This window comes from Octopus sinensis, linkage group LG21 (assembly GCF_006345805.1).
Source record: "Octopus sinensis linkage group LG21, ASM634580v1, whole genome shotgun sequence".
Classification (NCBI taxonomy): Eukaryota; Metazoa; Mollusca; class Cephalopoda; order Octopoda; family Octopodidae; genus Octopus; species Octopus sinensis.
The window spans coordinates 2,485,723-2,511,941 of record NC_043017.1 but is presented as its reverse complement, the minus strand read 5'-3'; the positions used below and the strand labels follow the sequence as shown (position 1 = coordinate 2,511,941).

At 37.4% G+C, this 26,219-nt stretch overlaps 1 protein-coding gene across 2 annotated transcripts in view; it reads left to right on the top strand.

Moving 5' to 3' along the window:
• LOC115222878 (LIM domain transcription factor LMO4.1) overlaps nucleotides 1-26,219 on the top strand; it is a 47,747-nt gene that overhangs the window by 6,409 nt on the left and 15,119 nt on the right. Inside the window, exons 1-2 of one of the 2 annotated variants that reach the window (XM_029793254.2) lie at nucleotides 18,369-18,416; nucleotides 18,530-18,821. In XM_029793254.2, coding sequence (XP_029649114.2) covers nucleotides 18,377-18,416; nucleotides 18,530-18,821 — 332 coding nt within the window. In that variant the 5' untranslated portion in view covers nucleotides 18,369-18,376. Of the gene's footprint in view, nucleotides 1-18,368; nucleotides 18,417-18,529; nucleotides 18,822-26,219 lie in introns of those variants that run through there. The other variant, XM_036511822.1, reaches the window with a different exon arrangement.

Genomic DNA, 26,219 nt, shown 5'->3' with positions numbered 1-26,219 from the left:
CCGCTCCTTCTCTCTCTCCTTCTCTCTCTCTCTCCCTCTCTCTCAAGTAATGTCTCTCTATGTCGCTATATCAATCACGCACTCTTTTACTCTCTGCCTGTCTACCTCCTTCTCTCTCACTCTCTCTCTCTGCCCGTTCGTCTGTCTCTGTCCCTCTGTTTCATTTTCCCTGTCTCTTTCTCTCATTTTCTCTCTCTTTCAGTTTCTCTTTCTCTCTCTCTCTGTCTGCTAGTCTCTGTCTTTCTGCCTCGTTTTCTCTGTCTCATCTCTCTCTCTCATTCTCTCTATCTGTCTGTCTCTCTCTGTCTCTCTCTCTGTCTGTCTCTCTCTGTGACTGTCTCTCTCTGTCTGTTTCCCTCCCTCTCTCTCTCTCTCTCTCTTTCTCTCACTGTTTGCTTGTTTCTGTCTCTCTTTCTGCATCATTTTCTCTGTCCCTTGTTTTTTTCATTCTCTCTCTCTCTCTCTCTCTCTCTCTCTCTTTCTCCTTACCTCCGTCTCTCTCTCTCCCTCCTTTATTTTCTCCATCTTCCCATTCCATCCCTTTCTCTCTTTCTCCTTCCTCTCCCTCCCCCTGTCTCGGCTACATTACATCAAATTGAAACATAGTGAAACAACCAGACACTTACAAATCTCAAAATACAATTAATTCATCCAATCCAGACATAATCACTAAGAGTGCTCCACAACTAACGAGCAATTTAGTTTCAAGGCTATGACCATGAAATAAATAATAAAAACAAAAAAAACCGGCAAGAATGGAAATCTTCGTTCCACATTGCTCCCCCTGTCACTCTCCCTACCGTTGTTTGTCTATATTTATTATATATCGATGCAGTGGGAAGATCTTTCCCTCTGTGGCTCTTTCTTTTATCCCACTCCATTTACCCTCTCATCCCTTACAGCACACCTCTATCGGGCTCCCCCATACAGGAGTGCGTGTGCTAACGAACGTGAGTTCTGTATAGTGACATAGCTCCTCATATCCAAGAGGAATAGGATTGTTCGCGTTCACGAAACTTTAAGTAACATAAGGTGTAACCACTTTCTCTCCTCTGTTTGTCTGTCTAGCCACTACACACATTTTTTTCTCTCCTTGTTTCTCTCCGTGTCCCTTTCTGTAGAAGAGCGTAGGCTCGAAACGTAAAAGACATTTTTCTATTCCTGAGCGTTATACTAATATATCTTTCGTACACCGCCTGTCTTCATCTTTTGTTTTTTTCGTGAACTCTATCAATCTATCTATCTATCTATATACCTATCTATCAAATATATCTATCTATCTATCTATCTATCAAATATATATATCTATCTATCTATCTATCTATCAAATATATCTATCTATCTATCTATCTAACAAATCTATCTATCTAACAAATCTATCTATCTACATCATCTATCTAACAACAAATCTATCTATCTAACAAACAATCTATCTAACAACTATCTATCTAACAAATCTATCTATCTAACAAATCTATCTATCTAACAAATCTATCTATCTAACAAATCTATCTATCTAACAAATCTATCTATCTAACAAATCTATCTATCTAACAAATCTATCTATCTAACAAATCTATCTATCTAACAAATCTATCTATCTAACAAGTATATATATCTAACAAGTATATATATCTAACAAGTATATATATCTAACAAGTATATATATCTAACAAGTATATATATCTAACAAATCTATCTATCTATCCATCCACCTATCTATCCATCTATCCATCTATCCACCTATCTATCTATCTATTTATCAATCCATCTAACAAATCTATCTATCTATCCATCTAACAAATCTACCTATCTATCTAACAAATCTACCTATCTATCCACCTAACAAATCTATCTATCTATCTATCTGGCTATCCATCTATCTATCTGGCTATCCATCTATCTATCTATCTATCTATCTTCTATCTATCTATCATCTATCTATCTATCTATCTATCTATCTATCTATCTATCTATCTATCTATCTATCTATCTAATCTATCTATCTATCTATCTATCTACCGTCTATCTATCTATTTATCTATCTATCTATCTATCTATCTATCTATCTATCTATCTATCTATCTATCTATCTATCTATCTATCTATCTAGATTATCTATCTATCTATCTATCTATCTTCCTTCTATCTATCTATCTATCTATCTATCTATCTATCTATCTATCTATCTATCTATCTATCTATCTATCATCTATCTATCTAATCTATCCTATCTATCTATCTATCTATCACTATCTATCTACTTCTATCTATCACCTATTATCTATCTATCTATCTATCTATCTATCTATCTATCTATCTATCTATCTATCTATCTATCTATCTATCTAATCTATCTATCTATCTATCTATCTATCTATCTATCTATCATCTATCTATCTATCTATCTATCTATCTATCTATCTATCTATCTATCTATCTGCTATCTATCTATCTATCTATCTATCTATCTATCTATCTATCTATCTATCTATCATCTATCTATCTATCTATCTATCTATCTATCTATCTATCTATCTATCGATCTATCTATCTATCTCACTATCTATCTATCTATCTATCTATCTATCTATCTCTATCTATCTATCTATCTATCTATCTCTATCATCTATCTATCTATCCATCCATCATCCATCCATACATCTACCAATATTTTCAAAGGCAATTATATGATTCCATCTTAATCACTTTTGGCATATCTTAGTCACACTGGTCTGTTTGAATCCCACTGATCCACCTTAAAGAAATGGGCCCAATTTAATCCCAGTGGTTCTTTTTAGTTGCACTGGTCTCTCTTAATCACTGTGGCCTGTCTAAGTGAAACTCTTCCATATTGTTGCTTTGTCCGAGCTCAGTTGTATCGCCCTGTGATCAGCTACTCCAGATAATTCATATAGTGAGTACCGGTGTGAAGTGTGTGAGAACAGTAATCAGTTTAACAAATGATACCTGTTAAACGGCGAAATAGTTTCTCAGACAGAAACCAACAGCAGACCACACCCGAATGGAAGTCCTGTCCCACCATGTTTTCTGCTTAAGGCACGCATTGCTTTACACCAATAACCTCTCAAGGCTGTTGGGAAGGGCTTAAAGTTGCATAATTAAGATATTCACTTCAGAATCTCGAGATCCCGTGTTCAATATCTCTGTGCAGGATCTTCAGTTACCATTTATGTTTTACTACTTGTTGCAGTCATTGAACTGTGGTCATTCTGGAGTACAATCTTGTACGTTCTGAGTTCAAATTCCGGCGAGGTCGACTTTGCTTTTCATCCTTTCGGAGTCGATTAAATAAGTACTAGTTACGCACTGGAGTCGATATAATCGACTTAATCCCTTTGTCTGTCCTTGTTTGTCCTCTCTATGTTTAGCTCCTTGTGGGCAATAAAGACTTATAATCTCCCTCGTATATATCCTACTGACTCATATAAGTATATAGTCTTCCAGTCCCTTAAACCTCTGCTTGTCTGCTCACTCATCGATGTTTGAACGAAAGACGGATGTGTGTGTCTATGCTAAGCCCTGAAGAGCATTTGTATGTCTATAAGTGAACATAAATTGTACATATCCTGTTTGTGTGTTTAAACAACGGTTCAGTGTTCTAAATATACTGCATTTGTCAATATTTAGCTTTTATTTCAGGACATTTTTTTTATTTCCTCTCTCTTTGCCTTAGAAATACTTTTGTTAATGTCATTAATTCAATATTCCTTCTTTACTTTTCATCTGCAAGATGTCTCTCTACGTGCTTACCTTACTCTTTCTCTCTCTCTCTCTCTCTCTCTCTCTCTCTCTCTCTCTCTCTCTCTCTCTCTCTTCCCTCTCTCACTATTTGTGATTGTGTGTGTGTGAGATTGTGTGTGTGCGCGCAATTGTGAATTTGTTTACACTTGTCTGTGTACACACTCACACACACGTTTATATATTTTCTCGCATATCTACACACACACACATCATTTACACACGTATCTATCTACACAGACATACCCTTGTGTGGGTGAATATATATATATATATATATATATATATATATATATATATATATATTATATAATATATATATAAATGTGTATGTATGTATGTATGTATGTATGTATATATATATATATATATGGATGGGTATGTGTCTGACTGTAAAATACTTGAATTCTTAAAAAAAAAAGAAACACGAAACAAAATTTGTGCGATAATGTAGAAATAATTTATGTATGTATACGTAAGCGCGCGCACTCACACACACACACACACACGCATGTATGTATTATATATAATATATTTATGTAATGTATTTATATATATCACAGTTTCAGATGTATTTATACATATACACGCGTGGCAACGTTTTGTATATGAGTGTTATACAGCTGTTACTTCTAGGTGTAATATAAGGGAGAGGCAGGAGTAGGGGGGTCTTAGTTATTAAGGTGTTAAGGTGGTTATCGCGGCGTTAAATCTGGTCGATGTGTGTATTTTCTGTGTGTTTCTACGTGTGAAGGTGTGTGTGTGTGTGTGTGTGTGTATGTATTGTTGGTAGAATCACGTGTGTCGAGGCGTTGGTAATCGTAGGAGTGTGTATTCTGCGTATATCGTGGTATGTGTGTGTGTGTGATGTAGAGATAGGTGAATGTGTATGTGTGCGTGTGTGTGTGGGTGGTGGGTGAGATATATCTGTTTGACTGGTTTTGCGTTATTTTAAAAACGATATCTAAGAAGTTGTTATAATTTTAGACGAGAACAGAACAATGTTAAAACATACGTAATGTAAGCCCGTACACGAACCACTTCAATCTGTTTTAGCAATCATGTCTGTCGGTGTGTGTGTGTGTGTGTGTGTATGCACAAGAAACGTATGTGTATGTGAGTGGGTGTGCGTGCCTCTCTCTCTCTACATATACATATATATATATATATATATATATAGATGCATCTATCTGTCTATCTATCTATCTTTATATTTTTACGATCCCTTTTGATCGAAAACCTACCCCCACTTTTTTTCTCCCCCAAAACAAAATCTCTAATTTGTAATTTGTGCCCTCTGTGTTCAGTCCTATGTGGCTAATAAAGAAATATCTATCTATCTATCTATCTATCTATCTGTCTGTCTGTCTGTCTGTCTGTCTGTCTGTCTGTCTGTCTGTCTGTCTGTCTGTCTGTCTGTCTGTCTGTCTTCTATCTATCTATCTATCTACCTGTCTGTCTATCTCTCTATCTCTTTCTACCTCCCTGTCTTTCCCCCCTTCACGTGCACAGTAATCGTTATTAATATCAATTTGTAAGAACTTCATATTCCTTTTGTCCTTTAACTGTACAAACCAATTGTTTAAATGTGATAGACTTACGCACACATATAAACAAGTTGTCCCAGTGAGATTTTATGATCCCTAATCCTTTCTACTGTAGAAACAAAGCGTGGATTTTGTGTGTTTGTTTTGAGGTGGCATTCGATTACATTGGACCCTGTGCTCTAATGGTACTTATTTTATCGACCCTGAAAAGATGAAAGGCAGAGTCGACCTCGGTGAAAAGTAAATCCGTAAGAAACGCCACTAAGCATTTTGTCCGGCGTGCTAACGATTTCTATCCGCTCACCGTCTTATTATTATTATTAATGAATAATAAACAACAGTTTTGAAAACTTGGAATCTTCTGTCAAATGATCCATCTTTCCGTTTCTATTGTTTCTTGTTTCAATTTTTGTTCGCAACACCGTATGTAGTTTTTATCCATTGGTATAATCCTTTCCACCTTAAATATTTAGCATATTGGAGGCGCAATGGCCCAGTGGTTAGGGCAGCGGACTCGCGGTCATAGGATCGCGGTTTCGATTCCCAGACCGGGCGTTGTGAGTGTTTATTGAGCGAAAACACCTAAAAGCTCTACGAGGCTCCGGCATCGGGTGGTGGTGTTCCCTGCTGTACTCTTTCACCACAACTTTCTCTCACTCTTACTTCCTGTTTCTGTTGTACCTTGTATTTCAAAGGGCCGGCCTTGTCACTCTCTGTGTCACGCTGAATATCCCCGAGAACTACGTTAAGGGTACACGTGTCTGTGGAGTGCTCAGCCACTTACACGTTAATTTCACGAGCAGGCTGTTCCGTTGATTCGGATCAACCGGAACCCTCGTCGTCGTAACCGGCGGAGTGCTTCCATATTTAGCATATTAGCAATATCATGAAAATAATCACGGCTCTGTCCCCTGTAGACTCGATGCACCTACCGTTCACGTACGCCATGTGATAATATTAAGCCAAAGTTTGAATCTAGAGAGTATATTTGCCAAGCAGCTCGACTCCATATTGTTGCTGTTTTACTCAGGAGGACCCTCGTAGCCATTCGATGCTTCAATAGAATCCTATCGTTTTATTATCTGAATATTTTTAGGAAGTGTGTAAAATAATTGCTGAAATATTTTGTAGCTTGCAGGAGTATAACCGATTTTATTGCTCATAAATTTTAATAACAAAATCTTATATGAACTCCTAAAGCTGATATGAACCCCTAATGCTCATATGAACCCCTAAGGCTCATATGGGCCCTGGTTGATAACCTCTGTTTTATATTATCTTGTATTTTATTTGTTAATGTATTAGAAAACGCGGGAAGCAGCCATGACCCTTTCTGGAGCCACTGAGACGGGTGTTGATGCAAGGTTTTCCTAGACTGGAAATCAAAACTCAGCTGGTTGCAGTAATCTCCGCTCAACTTCTGTAGCCTTAGGTCACGTGCTGTTGTTTACCTGAACGACAGAGCAGATATTTGAACCATAAACGTTTCCTCCGATGTTGCTGCTGCGAAGTTATTTAGGGTGGAGACGCTCGCTGTTATTTGAACTCGAAACTATGTAGTTTCAAATTTCTTAAACACACAATCACAAGTTCAGCAGGCATGGTTATACCCATAGGCATGACTGTGTGGTAAGAAGTTTCCTTCCCAATCACATAGGTCGGGGTTCAATCCAGCTGCATGACACCTTGGGCAAGTGTCTTTTACTATAGCTTAGCCTCGGGTCGACCAAAGACTTGAATGGATTTGGTAGACGGAAACTGAAAGAAGGCAGTTATATATATATATTATATATATATATAATATATATATATATATATATATATATATATATATATATATACTGGAGTAAGCACATAAATGTGAAATAAGGTGGAAAAAAGAGTACTCAAATACCAGAGGTAGAGTAATATGCTTCACGTTCCCGTTTGTCGGACAGTTTTGTTAAAAAAAACTGTCCGACGAACGGGAACGTGAAACTCTGAGTAACAGCTTTTGTTATATTTCTGCTGCTTTTAAATAAAGTGTGTGTGTGTGTGTGTGTGTGTGTGTGTGTTTCCTTTTGCCCATCGCCACCGCTTGAAAACCGCTCCCTAACATTTCGACAAAAAAGACTGATAAAGTAAGTAGCAGGCTTGAAGCAAAAAAAAAAAAAAAAAAGAAATACTACTGGGGGTCGATTCGCACGACTAAAAAGTCTTCAAGGCTATACTTCAGCATGGCCGCAGTCTAATGACTGAAATAAGTATAAGATTAAAGAAGTAAGATAAAAAAAAAAAGAGATGGAATTCTCTAGACTTTTCTCACCTACTTCGAGTTCATTAAAAGAAACTAGAATTCGCTCCAGCGAATTAGCTTCCCTAATTACTTTATGATTTAAAATTGTTTTGGTGCCGGCCTGTTATCTATGATCAAAATATCAAAATGCTGCAGCAGACACACAGGGTGAATAAACTGTATAATTAGATAAACGAATGGTGGATATATTTGTAGGAAAATCTGGAAGCTTCGAGTAAGGCTGCTATGAAAATAGCAAAACGTAATGTCTGACCCATGATTTTTAGATGATTGGTTTATAGCCACATCCGGGCAGGTAATGCAGTTCCTATGCACATCAAAATAATGTTTCCACATTAGACGTTTTCATAGGTGCGCATAGACACACAAGCACATTTTGCACTCGTCTATCTATCTATCTATCTATCTATCTATCTATATATATATCTATATATCTATCTATCTATCTCTCTCTCTTTATCGATCTATCTATCTAACTGTTTCTCTTTCTATCTACCTAACTGTTTCTCTCTCTCTATATAACTATCTATCTGTCTATCTTTCTCTATCTATCTATCTATCTTACTGTTTCTCTTTCTATCTACCTAACTGTTTCTCTCTCTCTCTCTCTAACTGTTTCTCTATATATATATAACTATCTATCTTTCTCTCTCTCTCTCTACCTAACTTTCTCTCTATCTAACTATCTCTGTCTATCTAACTATCTGTCTGTCTGTCTCTCTATTTACCCTTGTCTATCTGTCTATCTCTCTATCTGTCATCTATATATGCTCCATCTATCTGTATGCGTGTGCATATATATATATATATATATATGTATACATATAAATACATACACATACTCTCAGGCCAAGCAGACAATTGCGTGCGAGTGTGTGTGTATGTGTATATGTTGATCAGAAGAACAGAGGTCTCAATAAAAGCCGGCTGTGAATCGCCACCGCAGGGGAGATGAGAAACCTTATAAGCTAACAACACAGACAGACGCGAGAGTTCATGAAAGCTTGTCTAGCATTTGTTACAAGAATATCGGCGATGTATTTCAGTGAATCTGCTTTACTATTTCGGTTTAAACTTCGCGTATTCTTGTATAATATCTTGACTGCTGGATGTCGGTGCGTTGTTGTCAGTTTGGCGGCGGCGGCGGCGGTGATGGCACTGGGAGGTTGTGTACGAATATATACATGTGTGTCTGTGTGTGTGTGTTTGTGTCAGTAAATAGTGACTGAGTCAGTACGAGTACAGTATTGTGTAGAGCTGTGTGTCAGTTAGTTCTGCATATGTGTGTGTCTGTGTGTCCATATGAGGGATTCTTTATTTTTTTGCTTATTATCTTTTACTTGATTCAGTCTGCGACCATGCTGGGGCACTGCCTAGAATTTCTTAGTCGAATAAATCGAACCCCAGTTCTTTTTGTTTTTTTTAAAGCGTGCTGCTTATTCTATAGGACCCTTTTGCCGAACTGCTAGTTTATAGGGATGCAAACTCACCAACACCGGTTGTCAAATGGTAGTAGTGGACAAAAACACATACACACGAGTAAATATTCGAATGAATATTCATATAGATATTATTATTATTATTCAGTTTTATTTTTATATCTAGCTTTCACCTCCCTCTGTGTGCCTTGGGTATGTGTCGAGGTTTGTTGTTGTTATTATTATTATCATTATTATTATTAACTTCGATCTACTTTTTAATGATCACTTTTTAATGATCACTTTTTATTCAGTTTTCTAAACATGAGAAAAGTAAGTAGGGAGGGACAAATATTGATTTGGCACCCCACAAAAGTTCTAGGGGTGCACTTGCACCCCCTGTACCTGGGCCCATGGTTGAATAGCTTTCATGGTATAGAAATTTATGAGAAATACGCTTGAACCAGAAATCTAGAATCTACTTCAGTGTAGCGAATATTCGCTGCTCCACGAACCATAAAGAAGCGTTTTAAAGCAACGACGCATAAAGTGGGCCACACACAAGGTTATTAAAGCGCCGTGCCGGTGTCATTTGCATATTGAAGAAATTGTTGAGGCATGGCTGTGTGGCTGGGAAGCTCGGTTTGCAACCATGCGGTTTCGGGTTCAGTCCCCCAACGCGGTACCTTGGTCGAGCAGCTTTTCCTATAGCGACGAGTTGATCAATGACTTGTTAGTGAATCTGCTAGACGGAAACTGTGCAGAAGTCCATAAGTGCGTGTGCATATATATGTATGTATATATATATATATGTGTGTGTGTGCGTGTGTGTGTGCGTGTGTGTGTGCGTGTATTTGTCTCCCTCAACGCTTGATAACCTTTGGTTTGTTTACGTTACATAACCTAGCTGTTCGGCAAAAGAGAATGATAGAGTAAGTTTGGGGATTCGTATAATCGTTAGAGCGTCCAGCAAAATGCTTTGCCGAATATTTCCCTGATCTATGCCTTCTGCTTTCAAATTACGCCTGGCAGAACTATGCTTTCTCTTGCTCCGGGGTCTTCGAAATAAAGCACAGACCAAATATTGGTTTCAAATTTTGTCACAAGGCCAGCAACTTCGGAGGAAGGGTTAGTCGATTATATCAACCCTAGTGTTCAACTGACACTTATTTTATCGACCCCACAGGGATGAAAAGCAAAGTCAACCTCGCAGGAATTTGAACTCAGAATGTAAAGACGGTCGAAATGCAATTAAGCATTTGGTCCGTGTGCTAACGAGTCTGCCAGCTTCCAGCCAAATTTTGGTGTCATTTTACTCGACTGACACCACCTAAATTTCTAGCCGAGTGTTAGAAATTAGTTGAGGTTTGCTGAATCAGGGCTGACCTGAAAGCCATGGGCTAAACACCAACAACGGCAACAGCAACAATATCAGCAATAATGGACAAGACAAGGGAGTAACAGGAAGGAGGTTTGAAAAAATAAAATAAATGAATAAATTGAAATACGAAACCTTAATTAAAGTTTATTCATCCTCATCCTCTCTTTTCTCCTCCCCCTCATCCTCAACACGAAATGAGAAGTAAATAAAGAAATAATTAAAAAATAAATTAACGAAAAGATTAAAAACAAGCACCCTTACAAAAAAGAAAACAACGAGATAACAAGGCCTGTGTAGAACGAAAACACATTTGGTTTACGTATTATTATTTTGCCAAAAATTCTTAGTAAAGCAAATTAGATTTAGCCATCAGGTCTCCGTTTATTTGTTTATATTTATCTCGTAGAATGTAATAACAACAGCTAATAAGAAGAAGAATTAAGTGTGAAATTATTACAGCAGGACTTCAAGTACTCTTCACCATATTTACTCCTCAGATGATCATCTTATGATGTATACTTATGTTCCGCATGTAAAATATATTAATCAACATTATATCCTATATATTTACTCATCATATTCTTCATGTTTATATTGTTGATGTACAGTCTACAGTTGTTGCTTTTTTGTATCTTGTCTTCGTGTATTCGTTGTTATTGTTGCTGCTGTTGTTGTTATTATCTATCTATTTATTAATGTATTTTGTTTATTTGTGTAATATTTATTTTTATAATGGCGCGATCGCTATTTCCGCTGCCGATTTCTGCTGGAATTAGACTTGCGCGTGTCTAATTTGCGCCAGCGATTCGGGCTGCGACTCGAGTGGTTTGTTTATATACGATAATTACGTCTAAAAGCAGAAACCTGAAGATTACTCCCGCAGAAGGAAGCCCTCACTTCGCTTGGAACTTAGCAAGGCATGACTAATTAAAGCACAATATCACATTGATTGAAATAGGTAGAGGCGGTTTTCTTAGTTAGCAGCCGAAAATTCTTGGTGAAAGCTTTCTCGGGGACTACAAACAAACCAAATTAAATTTAAGCTTTCTGTCATGTACCAAAAAATGATAAGAACAGATGTTTTTTCTTGATGTGTGCTGAAGAACTTAACCGTTCTATCTCTTTAGTCATCGCCGTTATAATTATTCTAGTTGTTGTTGCTGTTGTTGCAGTTGTCGTTATTGTTGTTTTTCGCTGCTGCTGCTACCACTGTTGTTGTTGTTGCTACTACTGTTACCGCTGATATTGTTCTTCATGATGTTGCGGTTGTAGTTGCTGCTTCTTCTGAGACTTCACACATCTTGAAGTTCTTGTTGCTTCTTAATTTTTTCAGTTACAACCGTTATTGCGATGGCACGTTCCCCTAATTCTTAGAGTAGCATTCTCAGTTGTAATCAGGGCAGTTTTAGTAGCATTATGGCCCACCCTCCAGGACAGCTCAATATGCAGGGCCCTCTAGTAACTACTTATTCTTTTACTTGTTTTAGTCATTTGACTGCAGCCATGCTGGAGCACCACATTGAAGTGTTTTAGTCGAACAACTCGACCCCAAGACTAACCTTTTAAGTCTAGTACTTATCGGCCCCTTTCACCGAACCGCTAAGTTACGGGGACGTAAACACACAAACAGCGGTTGTCAAGCGATGATTAGGGGACACTCACACGCACTTTCACACACACACAAAACGGGCTTCTTTCAGTTTTCGTCTACCAAATCTACTCACAAAGCTTTGGTCAGCTCGAGGCTATAGTGGAATAAACTTGCCCAAGGCGCCATGCTGTGGGATTGAACCCGGGACCATTTTGCTGGGAAGCAAGCTTCTTACTACACAGCCACCCTGTTGATAGGTTACAAAGTATGTGCCCTTAGAGCTGTGAGGCTCCTACACCCGTGAGGTCCCTAAATCTGTGAGGCCCGTGCGACTGCACAATACTCCCATAACTTGAGACGGTTCCGCTTATAATCCAAAGATAACACTTGCGCTTGAACGTTATATCTTAGTGTTTACAGCACTCACCAGACACGTGAACCCTCAACGTATTTGTCGGGGAGATTCAGCGTGACACAGTGTGACAAGGCTGGCCCCTTTCAAATGCAGGTAAAGCAGAAACAGGAAGAAACTGTGAGAAAGTGTGGTGAAAGGGTACAGCAGGGTTCGCCACCACCACCCTCTGTCGGAGCCTCGTGGAGTTTTAGATGTTTTCACTCAATAAACACTCACAACGCCCAGTCTGGGAATCGAAACCGCGGTCCCACGACCGTGGGTCCTCTGCCCTAACTACTGGGCCATTTTTGCCCCTACAATTGGCTATTACATTGCAGTCGTTATTGTAACAAAGAACTTGCAAGTGTTGTTGTTCCAGTGTTTACAACTGTAGTTGTAATTTAATTTTCCAACTTAGCTGTGATCGTAATTAAATCCCTACAGTTGTTTCGTTAACGACATGCAGGTATTGGTTTAGACAAAATGAGCGAAACGGTTTCGCCCACGACTGTTCCGTACTTCTGTAATTTTAGAGTGACGTTACAAAAGGTGGAATTTGAGAAAATCTGTTATTTTTAATAGGCAGAACGACAACATAAATGTTAATAGTCTTGCTCGAATTTCGCTGGTTCTTGATCACTGTTGTTATTCTTACCCTGTCGGGTGGATGCGATGGTGTGGGAAGTTTCTGTGAGTGAACGCATGAATATATTTGCGTGTTAGACAAATGTACACATCTGTGTGTACAGATGTATGGATATATGCATATACATGAGCATAAATATCTATGTATAAAAATGTGTAATATATAGAAATACGTCTATATAAATATATGTATACACACACACACACACACAGACATATATATATATCTATAATTATATATATATGTGCATGTATATGTAAATGGAGGCGCAATGGCCCAGTGTTTAGGGCAGCGGACTCGCGGTCGTAGGATCGCGGTTTCGATACACACACCGGGTTTTGTGAGTGTTTATTGAACGAAAATGAAGCTCAGGCAGAGGATGGGTAGCGAATCCTGCTCTACTCTTTCACCAACACCTTTCTCTCACTCTTTCTTCACCTGTATTTCGAAGTGACACGCTGAATCTCCCCGAGAACTACGTTAAGGGTTCACGTGTCTGTGGGGTGCTCAGCCACTTGCACGTTAATTTCATAAGCAAGCTGTTCCGTTGATCAGATCAACTAGAACCCACGTCGTCGCATGTAAGTACATGTGTGTATATATATATATATATCACCGTGACCGACCAGACTATCAGTTTCAGATGTTGCTACACATCGCTGGTCACAATTATCTTCGCATTGTTTTAGCCTTCAAATGACGCCACTCCGCTGACTAATATATGTATATATATATAACGCACGATTTATTCTTGATCAGAGGCGTTCGAAAACCGAGGTTCTACTGTGTATATATAATATATATATACATATATATATATATATATACACACACACACATACACACGTGTGTGTATACATAGATGTACATGTGCATATATATACATGTGTATGTATATATGTATGTGTATATATATATATATATATATATATATATATACGCACACGCACACTTCGACTTTAGATGTGAAAGTAGGCCCCCGACATGTTTGAGGTAACCTAATGTTCGTATATTCTCCGTCTCTTTCTCATTGCTTCAGCGTGACTCAGCTGGATTTTTCTTTTGCTTTCTCCTTATTAAAATATTGCGTAACAAAATCGGTTCATTATTCTTGAATAATCTCCGTATACATACATACATACATACACAAATATAAATATATACATAAAAATACAATCATATATATATAGGCGTAGGAGTGGCTGTGTGGTAAGTAGCTTGCTAACCAACCACATGCGTGGCACCATGGGCAAGTGTCTTCTGCTATAGCCCCGGGCCGACCAAAGCCTTGTGAGTGGATTTGGTAGACGGAAACTGAAAGAAGCCCGTCGTATATATGTATATATATATACATGTGTGTGTGTATGTTTGTGTGTCTGTGTTTGTCCCCTTAGCATTGCTTGACAACCGATGCTGGTGTGTTTACGTCGCCGTCACCTAGCGGTTCGGCAAAAGAGACCGATAGAACAAGTACTGGGCTTACAAAGAATAAGTCCCGGGGTCGATTTGCTCGACTAAAAGGCGGTGCTCCTGCATGGCCGCAGTCAAATGACTGAAACAAGTAAAAGAGTATGTACATGTATATACACGCATAAACCTATACATATATGTTTATGTTTGTAAGTTCTCTATATGGATATACAGTGACCCCTCGAATATCCGCGGGTGTTACCTTCTAGCCCCACTCCGCAGTAGGGGAAAATTCGCGAATTATTATTTTCTATAATTTGTATATATTTATTTTATTATGAATGCAAAATGACACCAGGGTGGAATCGATGTAAGCGTAAATAATAAAGCACGATTTGGCGATGGATTACCGTGTGTATATAATAAAATGAAAGTGAAAGTGTGTGAATGTACGTGAACTTGTAAATATATATCCGTTTCCATGGTTATACGTATATATATAATTATGTGTGCACGTACATACATATATCAATATATACGTTTGCAATTGTGTGTGTATGTGCGTCTGTGTGTGTGTGTGTATATGTATGTATATATATATATATATATAATTATATATGAATTATATAGATGTAAACATATATATATATATATAAATAAACGTATATATATATATATATAAACGTATATAAACGTGTATATATATATATATATAAACGTATATAAACGTGTGTATATATATATATATATATTATATATATATATATAAACGTGTGTGTATATATATATATATATATAAACGTGTGTGTATATATATATATATATATATAAACGTGTGTGTATATATATATATATATATATAAACGTGTGTGTATATATATATATATATATATATAAACGTGTGCGTATATATATATATTATATATATATAAACGTGTGTGTGTATATATATATATATATATATATATATATATAACGTGTGTGTATATATATATATATATATATATACATTACTGAGATCTCCCTTTTTAGTAGAAGAAATAGCTATAACTCTTTGACTGCTATTTCTAAATTCGGTATGTGGTAAGGCAATTCGTTGCTAAACCCTTTATTGCTTAGTATTATATATATATACATATATAAATGTTTGTGTGTGGAGGTGCAATGGTCCAATGGCTAGGGTAGCGGACACGCGGTCATGGGATCGCGGTTTCAATTCTCAGACCGTGCGTTGTGAGAGTTTATTGAGCGAAAACACCTCAAGCTCCTGTTTCAGTCATTAGACGGCGGCCATGCTGGGGCACCACCCTCAAGAATTTTTTTTTTATCGAACGAATTGACCCCAGTTGCATATTTCGAAATCTAGTGCTTGTTCTGTCAGTCCCTTTTGACCGGACCGCTAATTTACGGGGATGTAAACAAACCATCACCGGTTGCCGAGCGGTTGAGGAGTGCAAACGCAGACGCAAAAACGCGTGCGCTTGCACACACACACACACACACACATACAGCGAGATTTAACCCCTTCCCCCCCTTTCTCTCACACTTGCTTTCTTTCACTTTGTGTGTGTGAGTGTGTGTGTCTATTGAGTTAACTTCAATTTAATAACTACTTCGCAACTGTTGTCTGTTACTTCGCGGCTGCTGCCGCCACCTCTACCAACTCCGCCACATCTGCCACTACTCTTGCAATAACAGTAATCTTTATTATCAATAATTATTGCTGTTATTCTTTAGTGTTGGTATTAGTTGTTGTTGTAGTATTATAATCGTAATTATTTCTGTTGTAAGTATGTTTTGAAGAAGAAATATGTCTTAGAAGCGAACATTGTTAAATCGCTTTAGTGTCTGTGTTTGTAGGAAGGAGGTGGGTGGGGTGGGGGCGAGGAAAGGAGGGGAAGGGGGTTCTTGCTTTCTTTTATGTGTTAAACTCTTCACCAAACATTCATACATACTACTATATATATATATATGTGTGTGTGTGTATATATGTGTATATATATGTGTGTATGCATATGTATGTGTTTGTATATATATGTGTATATATGTGTGTGTGTATATATATGTGTATATATGTGTGTATATATATATATATGTGTATATATGTGTGTATATATATATGTGTGTATATATATATGTGTGTGTGTGTGTATATATATATATTACACGAATACAAATATTACATATGTTATTACATAGGCACACGCGCCTACTTATATAAACAAATATGCAAACATTTACACACACACACACGTGTAGGTGTGTGTATGCGTATATATATATATATATATGATCTCAGAAACGTGCGTACTTTCTTTCTCTCTCATTTATACGTGCGTATATGTACAAGAATGTATATACACTCACACACGCAACAAATCTGTTCAGAGGTTTTACAGAACCAGCTGTGTAATCCATTTTGTTTTTCTCAAGTCTTGATATCAACAAACGAGAGTTCATCAACATTATCATCCAGACCATTATCATCATCAGTGCCATCATCATCATCACAATAACTATCATCCTCATTATCACCATTATTATTATTTCATCCTAATCGTTGTGGTTATCGCCATCGTCGTCATCACCTACAATGTTTTCTTAATGTTTTTTACCTTAATTATCAACATCAAAATGTCGACGATGAGGTTGACGACGACGACGACGACGACGACCATCATCATCATCATCACAACCTCCACCACTATCATCATCGCCACCACCATTTCATCTCAATGTGTGATTTACTCTTCACCACTTCGGTTTCAAATCGTTTTAAAGATTCTTTTGAGAATTAAAAAAAAGACAGTATATCATTAGTAATATTATATTAGGCCTCCGAGGCGCATGGCTCAGTGGTTAGAGCGTGGGGTTCACAATCATGAGGTAATGAGTTCGATTCTCTGATCGGGTTGTGTGTGGTGTTCTTGAGCAAGGCACTTTATTTCATGTTGCTCCAGTCCACTCAGCTGTAGAAATGAGTTGCGACGTCACTGGTGCCAGGTGCCAAGCTGTATCGACCCCTTTGTCTTTCCTTTGGATAACATCAGTGGTATGCATGGGCGACTGCTGGTCTTCTATAAACAACCTTGCCAGGACTTGGGTCTCGGAGGAGAACTTTCTAGGTGCAACCTCATCGTTATTCATGGTCGAAGGCGAGTCTGTACCCTTTATATTAGGCCTCAAACGAAGTTAAACGGTTTCCATATTTACTTCTTAATCCCGTGTTCTTAATTTGTTTTAATGAGCTATATGTCATTTACGCAGGTGACTGCGGATACCAGTAATATTGATTTCATATATTTGCGCTTGGCCAGCAATTTCGGGGAGAGATAAGTCGTTTACATCGACCCAGGTGCTCAGGTCGTACGTATTTCATCGACCCTGAAAGGGATGGATGGCAAAGTCGACCTCGGCCTAATTTGAACTTGAATGTAAAGACGGACGAGCATTGTTAGTAATATTGAAGGTTTATCGTTAGCTCAGTTTATAAGACACCATACGGCCTTAAGAAGTTGTTGGCTAATTTATCTTTTACTGGTTTCAGTCATTTGGTGGGGAATACTCGTAGATACAGACACACATACATAGATATATATACATATATATGCGACGGGCTTCATACTTCCGTTTACCAAATCTACTCACAAGGTTTTAATCGAGCCAAGACGATGATAGTAGACATTTTCCCAAAGAAGCATACAGTGGGACTGAACCCGTGACCATGTGGTTGAGAAGCAAGCTTCTTACCACACAGCCCCGCCTGCGTAATTTCTCACGAAAAAGAAAATGTCAAGACATAATTATTTCTGCTTTTCTCTTGCCCTCCATTTTATGTCCGTCTTTCTTCCTGTCTGTCTCTCTCGCTCCTTCTTTCTTTGCCATAAATTGTTATAACTTGGTTATTTTTCGCTCAACACTATTCAACACAATGCCTCTTGTACAACTGAATTCACTCGCCAGAAACTTGTGTAACTTAAAGCATTACTAATCTAAATGCATCTGCATGTAAAAATTTACATTAATTCAATCGAATCGACTTTGCAATAATCTAATTATATTTTTTTTCTTCGTTTAATTCTAGGTACAGACGATCAATTAAATATGACCCCTAAAACAGGCGGATCAGTGGCTGGCTTGTCCGAAGTAGAAAATACCAATAGTCCATCAAACGTAATGAACAATCAGTTACCCAGAGCAAAATCTTGCGCGGGGTGCGGAGCTAAAATTGTCGATAAATTCCTCCTTTATGCTATGGACCGCTACTGGCACACCGGCTGTTTGAAATGTGCGTGCTGTCAGGCTCCTCTTGGCGAAATCGGTTCCTCCTGTTTTACCAAAGCTGGAATGATTCTTTGCAGAAACGACTATATCAGGTAAATTCTTGAAATTCCAATTCGCATGTTTGGTTACCAAGTCTTAGCTCGGTTACGAGTATTTCTTTCTTTTGGTAATGTTTCCTAATCTTAAATTTTGAAATCATGTTTTTTTTGGTCCTATCTCTGGCATTTCAGGCTTTCTTTGCATCTCTCTTTTTCCTTTCTTTCAAATCTTTATATAATTGATTTCTTGTATTACACTTTACTCTCTCTCTCTTACTCTTTTACTTGTTTCAGTAATTTGACGGTGGCCATGCTGGAGCACTGCTTTTTAGTCGAGCAAATCGATCCCAGGACTTATTCTTTGTAAGCCTAGTACTTATTCTATCGGTCTCTTTTGCCGAACCGCTAGATGACTGAGACGTAAACACACCAGCATCGGTTGTCAAGCGATGTTGGGGGGGGGACATACACAGACACACAAACATATGCATATATATATATATTATATATATATATATATATATATACATACACAATGGGCTTCTTTCAGTTTCCGTCTACCAAATTCACTCAAGGCTTTGGACGGCCCAAGGTGCCACGCAGTGGGACTGAACTCAGAACCATGTGGTTGATAAGCAAGCTACTTACCACACAGCCACTCCTGCGCCTGTTAATTCTGTTAATTCTACTTGAAAAACGTTAAGATTACAACTGAAAAAAAAAACATACAAAATGCTGCAATTCGTGATCGAACCGGGGACCTTGTCACAATGAAAGGAAATTCTTCACTCTACGGTAATGACTGCACAACATCTGACCCTTTACTATAAATATATTGGTCAATATCCAAAACGTTCAAATGAATTTTCATTGTTCATTAACTAAAAGAATTCCGACAACGGTCGAGTGAAATTGATAGTTTGGATATATTTTCCAGTTATCCAAACATAGCCAATTGATTTTTGGTGCAGTCAACGAGAAGAAATCTTCGTCGAGGCACGTTTTGGGAACGACAAGATTTTACAAGTCGCTGTAACGGCACCAGTCGAAATGCATAAGATACCAACATTAAGTTGTATTCGCTCGACAGAGAAATATTTATTGTCTCTAGCAGAGTCAGACAAGATTAACAGAACAAACTTAAGTTGTTTAATCAAGGGAACAAAAATCAGTTGTTCTGTTTAAGGAAATACTAAAGTTCAGTCATTTATCTCCCACATTTGTTTGTATTATATATATATATATATATATATATATGACACGCATACATTTGTATATATTGTTGTTAAACAATAATATTATTGATAGTGACTTCGAAGTTTTTCGGCGCAGGGAGTGGTTGTGAGATAAGTAGCTTGCTTACCAACCACATGGTTCCGGGTTCAGTCCCACTGCGTGACACCTTGGGAAAGTGTCTTCTACAATAGCCTTGGGCTGACCAAAGCCTTGTGAGTGGATTTGGTAGACAGAAACTGAAAGAAGCCTGTCGTGTATATATGTATATATATGTGCGTCTGTGTTTGTTCCCCCACCAGCGCTTGACAACCGTTGTTGGCGTGTTTACGTCCCAGTCACCTAGCAGTTCGGCAAAAGAGACCGACAGAATAAGTACAAGGCTTACAAAGAATAATTCCTGGGGTCGATTTGCTTGACGAAAGACGGTGCTCCAGCATGGCCACATTCAAATGACAAACAAATAAAAGTATATATAGCGCCAGGTGGTGCTGTTAAGTTAGACATGGTCTGGGCCAATACTGGCCAAAACCTTTCTAAGTTATTATATATATGATATATATATTCTTGTATGTACATAAACCTGAATACACTCAAAACCCTGCCACTCCGATATATATATTATACCGTGCCATTACTTGCATGGTAGATCAATTCAGGGTGAAACCGTACTAAACAAAATCGTGTGCATAGAAAACTGATCAGCTTTTAATGATATTAATAAAAGAGTGCGTTTTGCACCAAAAATCCAATACGAGGGTTTCTCTCATTGTAACTACCGTAATTAGTTTGTTCCAACAGACCATCCGGGTTTAAAGGCGGCGCTCTGGCAGTAACGGTAGCACGCCGGGTGAAATGCTTGGTGGTATTTCGTCTGCCTTTACTTTCTGAGTTCAAATTCCGCCGAGGTCAACTTTGCCTTTCATCCTTCTTGGGGTCGATAAATTAAGTACCAGTTGCGTACTGGGGGTTGATGTAATCGACTGACCTCCACTCCCCAAAAATTTCGGGCTTTGTGTCTACAAAAGAACATCCACGTTTAAGTGGGGATAAATATTACCAATTAATAAAAAGAAATTAAATTAAATAGAAATTACAAACACGATGTTACACACACACGCTCTCTCCCCTTCTCTCTCTCTCTCTCTATATATATATATATATGGATAAATGAAGTCAAAGACAGGTGTTATTCAAATCATTGAACCCTGGAATTTCTACCTTTGAAGTAGGCTGTAATATCTTTGGCACTTGTGTGAATTTTTGCTACCCTGGTAACTATTTATTTATTTTTTCCTTGTTATTCGTACACATTGAAAAAATATACATACATTTATTATATATATATAAGGTGTTTGTATGATTGTGTATAGAGGAATATATTATTCAAAGGAATTCCAACTCTGTTTTTAACGTTTAATTTATATTCTTATAATATTAATGTAGGATATAGAATATATAGTATAAATAATAAAATGAAATGAAGGATGAAATATTGAATAGATGAAATATTGAATAACAAATATTAAGGGAATGTTTCACAGTTGGAACATTCCTGTCACAACCTGGGACCTTGAAGACTGCTTAAATGCAAGAAAGTATACTAGTCCCTTAATATTTGATATTCAATATTTCATCTATTCAATAAGACAATCAATACTTCATTTCATTTTACTATATATATATATATATTATTTATACTATATATTCTATCTTCTACATTAATATTATAAAGAATATAAATAAAACAGAGTTGGAATTCCTTTGAATAATATATAAATAAGGAGAAGATCGTTATTTTAAATAGCGATCAAATCTAGTGGCAGCATGGGAAGAAAAAAAACCTTACAGGTTATAATAATTAGAAGTATAAATAATCTTAGATACCCGTATTTGTATAATTTTAATACACGCACACACACACAGACAGACGAGTGTGTATGTGTGTATTTATACATGCATATGTGTTTATATATGAATGCATGTATGTATCCCCAACCATATATGTACATATTTATATTGTGTATGCGTGAGGACTTAGAAACTTCAATAGCTACGTAAACATCATCATCATCATTACGAACAACAATAACAGCAGTAGTAGTAGTAGGAATCCTAGCAAACCGAATCAATCAGCTGTCAGGTTGATGACGGACGAGAATAAATAACTTTAAAGTAATTTGGCAGCTGCTAATTCAAAGGATCTAAAGGTAATTAGCCGTCCGCACCTCTCTTCGGCAATTTGCTTATCCCTCCCTGCCTTCCACCAGCATTTACCAGTTAATAGGCGTTAGAGACGAGTGTTTCGTGGCTGAATCTTGACTCATTGGAAAAACAGCTTATTAAATTTGATGACGATGTTGGTGATAATGATAGGGATGGCAGATGATGATGACGATGGGGAAAGTGATGGTTTTGATGCTAGCGATGACAAGATGATAATGTTGATGTCATGCCTGATGACCACCACGCCTACGGGATCAGTGGCGATGTTAGAGTTGGCGATAATGATATTAATGACGCTTAACATTTGACCTGTAAGGGCTATTGTTTGTTTTTCGATCTCGGCAAGGTGGGATCGGAGTCAAAGGGAAACCGAGCGAGTTGGGAACAAGTTATTTAAGCCAATGATCAAATGACTGCAATTAATCAAGCGCACTTACTACTACTACTACTACTACTACATGATTGTTTCAAATTTTGCCACAAGGGCAACAATTTGTGGGAGGAGATGAGTCGATTGCATCGACCCCAGTGTTCAACTGGCATTTATTTTATCGACCCCGAAAGGATGAAAGGCAATGTCGACCTTGGCGGTATTCGAACTCAGAATGTAATGAGGGGCGAAATGCTGATGAATATTTCGCCCGGCGTGCTAACGATTCTGCCATCTCGCCGCCTTACTATTGCTGCTGCTGCTACTACATAATAATAATAATAATGATAATAAGCCTTTTTACTATAGGTTCAAGGCCTGAAATTTTTGGGGAAGGGGCAAGTCGATTACATCGACCTCAGTACATGACTGGTACTGAATTTATCGACTTCCGAAAGGGTGTAAGGCAAAGTCGACCTCGGCAGCATTTGAACTCAGAACATGAGGATAGACGAAATACGGCTATGCATGTCACCCGGTGTACTTACGATTCTGCAGCTTGCTACCTTTCATTTTCTCTTATTTTTTTTGTACGAGGCCCGCAATTTCGAGGTAAGGGTAAACCCGATTACATCGATACCAGTGTCCAACAGGAAACGGTTTTTCCTAGGGCTATATAACAGTAGCATTCTTCCTTTTCATGGGACTGTCACATTAAGTTGACAACATGCTATCACTTTATCGTGCTGCTACAGTATAAATCTCTCTGAGAGATTAAGAAATATAGTATTTCTATTTTCAATATTAATTTTAATCTTTAGTTTCGTACGTTGTACTAAAACCAAACAACGCGTGTCATATTCTGTATGAACATATGACAATTGGATACTTTCCTTAGCATGAAACCAATGGTAGCCTCAATTAACAAATAAAGAAATCATTACCATCAATACGGTTCTGAGCACTCATGTACATCTTTTACGTATATATTTGTATATTAGTAAATTAAACAAAATTCATTAAAAAATGAGTGCTTTATTGATATTTACCTGGATTATTTAATCTCTTTTCTTCTTCCCTCTCTCTTTCTGTGTGTGTACATATGCGTATGTATGTATATATATATGCTGCATGAACGTCAGGAAATTATATTTCTCTGTAAAAATATATCTTAGTTCTTTCGTAAATCAATAAACATTAATACAGAAAAGATTACCATAACTAATGAAATAATAATAATAATAATAATAATAATAATAATAATAATCGTAATTAAAATGATGATGATAATAATTATTATTAATATTGTTTGTTTTTGTTTTCTTCCCTCATGATACGTAATGTTGAGAGATTAATTATAAATATGACTAATAATCCGAGATTATCACAGATTAATTAGAGATTTAATGCTGTCTTTTAGTTTTTCTTTTTTTCATGTCTAATCAGCTATAAACACCCTCAAAAACACACGTACACACATGTATACAAACCCACGTATGCAAATATAGATCGGAGTATAGACAGAATAATTCACGTTCATAATTATATCTATTTCTGTGTATACCTTTACGTGTAATTCCGTAAGTACTTTTATGTATGTATGTGACTGATCATATCTACATAGGCAAACTTGTGAGTCGATATACGAACAAAATATTCTTTTCTACTCTAGGCACAAGACCTGAAAAGTTGTGGGAGGGGGCTAGTCGATTAGATCGACACTAGTACGCAACTGGTACTTAATTTATCGACCCCGAAAGGATGAAAGGCAAAGTCGACCTCGGCGGAATTTGAACTCGGAACGTAGCGCCAGGCGAAATACTGCTAAGTATTTCACTCGGCGTGTTAACGTTTCTGCCTGCTCACCGCATATATATATATATATATATATCGCGTGTTTACCGTTGGCGATTTTTTCCCTCTGTCTTCCCTTCTCTGGATCTTTCCTTCTCCTATGTTTCCGAGGAAGAGCTCTGCTCGAAACGTTAAACCCTCCTTCTTTCCTGAGCGTCCAATAATACTATATTTGTTCCACGTCCTCGCGTTGTTGTGTTTTTGTTGTGCTTTCTTGTTTGGATTAACTTTATATATATATATACGTGCGCGCTTATACCCACATACTTACATGCACACTCGATGATATCCGAACAGGAATTGCTCTTAGTGCCAGAGTTTCGTTTGAAAACGTTTCTTCAATCTCACCTTCAACCATCACGTGAGATACGTAGATTACTCACAGTAATTATTTTACTTTTAAATCCTGGTACTTATTCTATCGGTCACTTTTGCCGAACCGCTAATTTATAGGATCGTAAACACACCAACACCGGTTTCCAATGCTTGTTCACTCATCCCCTGACAATGAGCTTGTTTTTTCGTTAGTGTCATACCAGGGATGCCAACGAAAAAATCCTTGTTTCTTGTGATAATCTCCCCTGCTGAAGTATAAACCTGTATGTTTGTGTGTGTGTGTGTGGAGAGAGAGAGAGAGAGAGAGAGAGAGAGAGAGTAGCTTGCTTTAAGTGGTGTACAAATTTTATAAATTAAGTTATAGGTTTACGGGATTTATGAGGTCTCCTGATGAATCTGATACGAGACGAAAGCGCTAAATAAATAATTATCCAAAATTTGACCGCCTCCTTATATATATATATATATGAGAGAGAGAGAGGGGGAAATGCACTTGAACTCATACCCTGACTAATCCCTTTAACCAATTTTTCTCTTACCCCAATTTTTGCTTTTCAAAATCTGAAACCGTCCTACAAAACAAGCATGTACATCTGCATAACCTGATTAAAATCCCAGTTTTCTGAGACGTACACCCTCCATCTCAACACCCACCTTTAATCGGCACTTAAAGACTGTTCTGTAATCATATTCAGTTTATATCTCCAGAAAACATACCTATAATTATGATGCCTTAATGAATCTTTCCTAAGCATTTAATTATTAACGGCGCTAATATTATTAGGGAACATATTTTTCAGATATTTAGTAGCATATACACTCTTCATATTAATTCACTTCCAACACAAAGCATCATGTGATGACAAGATGAAGTTTATAATCTGTGGCCATGAGAAGTCGCGATTTCTTTTTTATTGTACGCCTTACTAACATACTTATTTATAATATTAGAACAGGTTTCAAAACATACACCGTATAATTATAATCTAGTAATTAGGCAATCTGCATAAGTAGTCAGCACTCGTATCAATTTCGAAGTAATATATATATATATATATATATATATACTTGTTTCAGTCATTTGGCTGCGGACAGGCTGGAGCACCGCCTTTAATCATACAAATCGACCCCAGGACTTATTCTTTGTAAGCCTAGTACCTACTCTATTCAAGTCTCTTTTGCCGAACCGCTAAGTCACGGTGGCGTAAACACACCAAATTAATCGGTTGTCGAGCACAGATACATAATATGTATATAGATATACGACGAGCTTCTTTCAGTTTCCATCAACCAAATCCACTCACAAGAATTTGGTCGGCCCGAGGCTATTGTAGAAGACAGTTGGCAAAGGTGCGACGCAGTGAGACTGAATCCAGAACCATGTGGTTGGGGAGCAAGCTTCTTATCTCACACACGTATATTTTTTTGCTGTG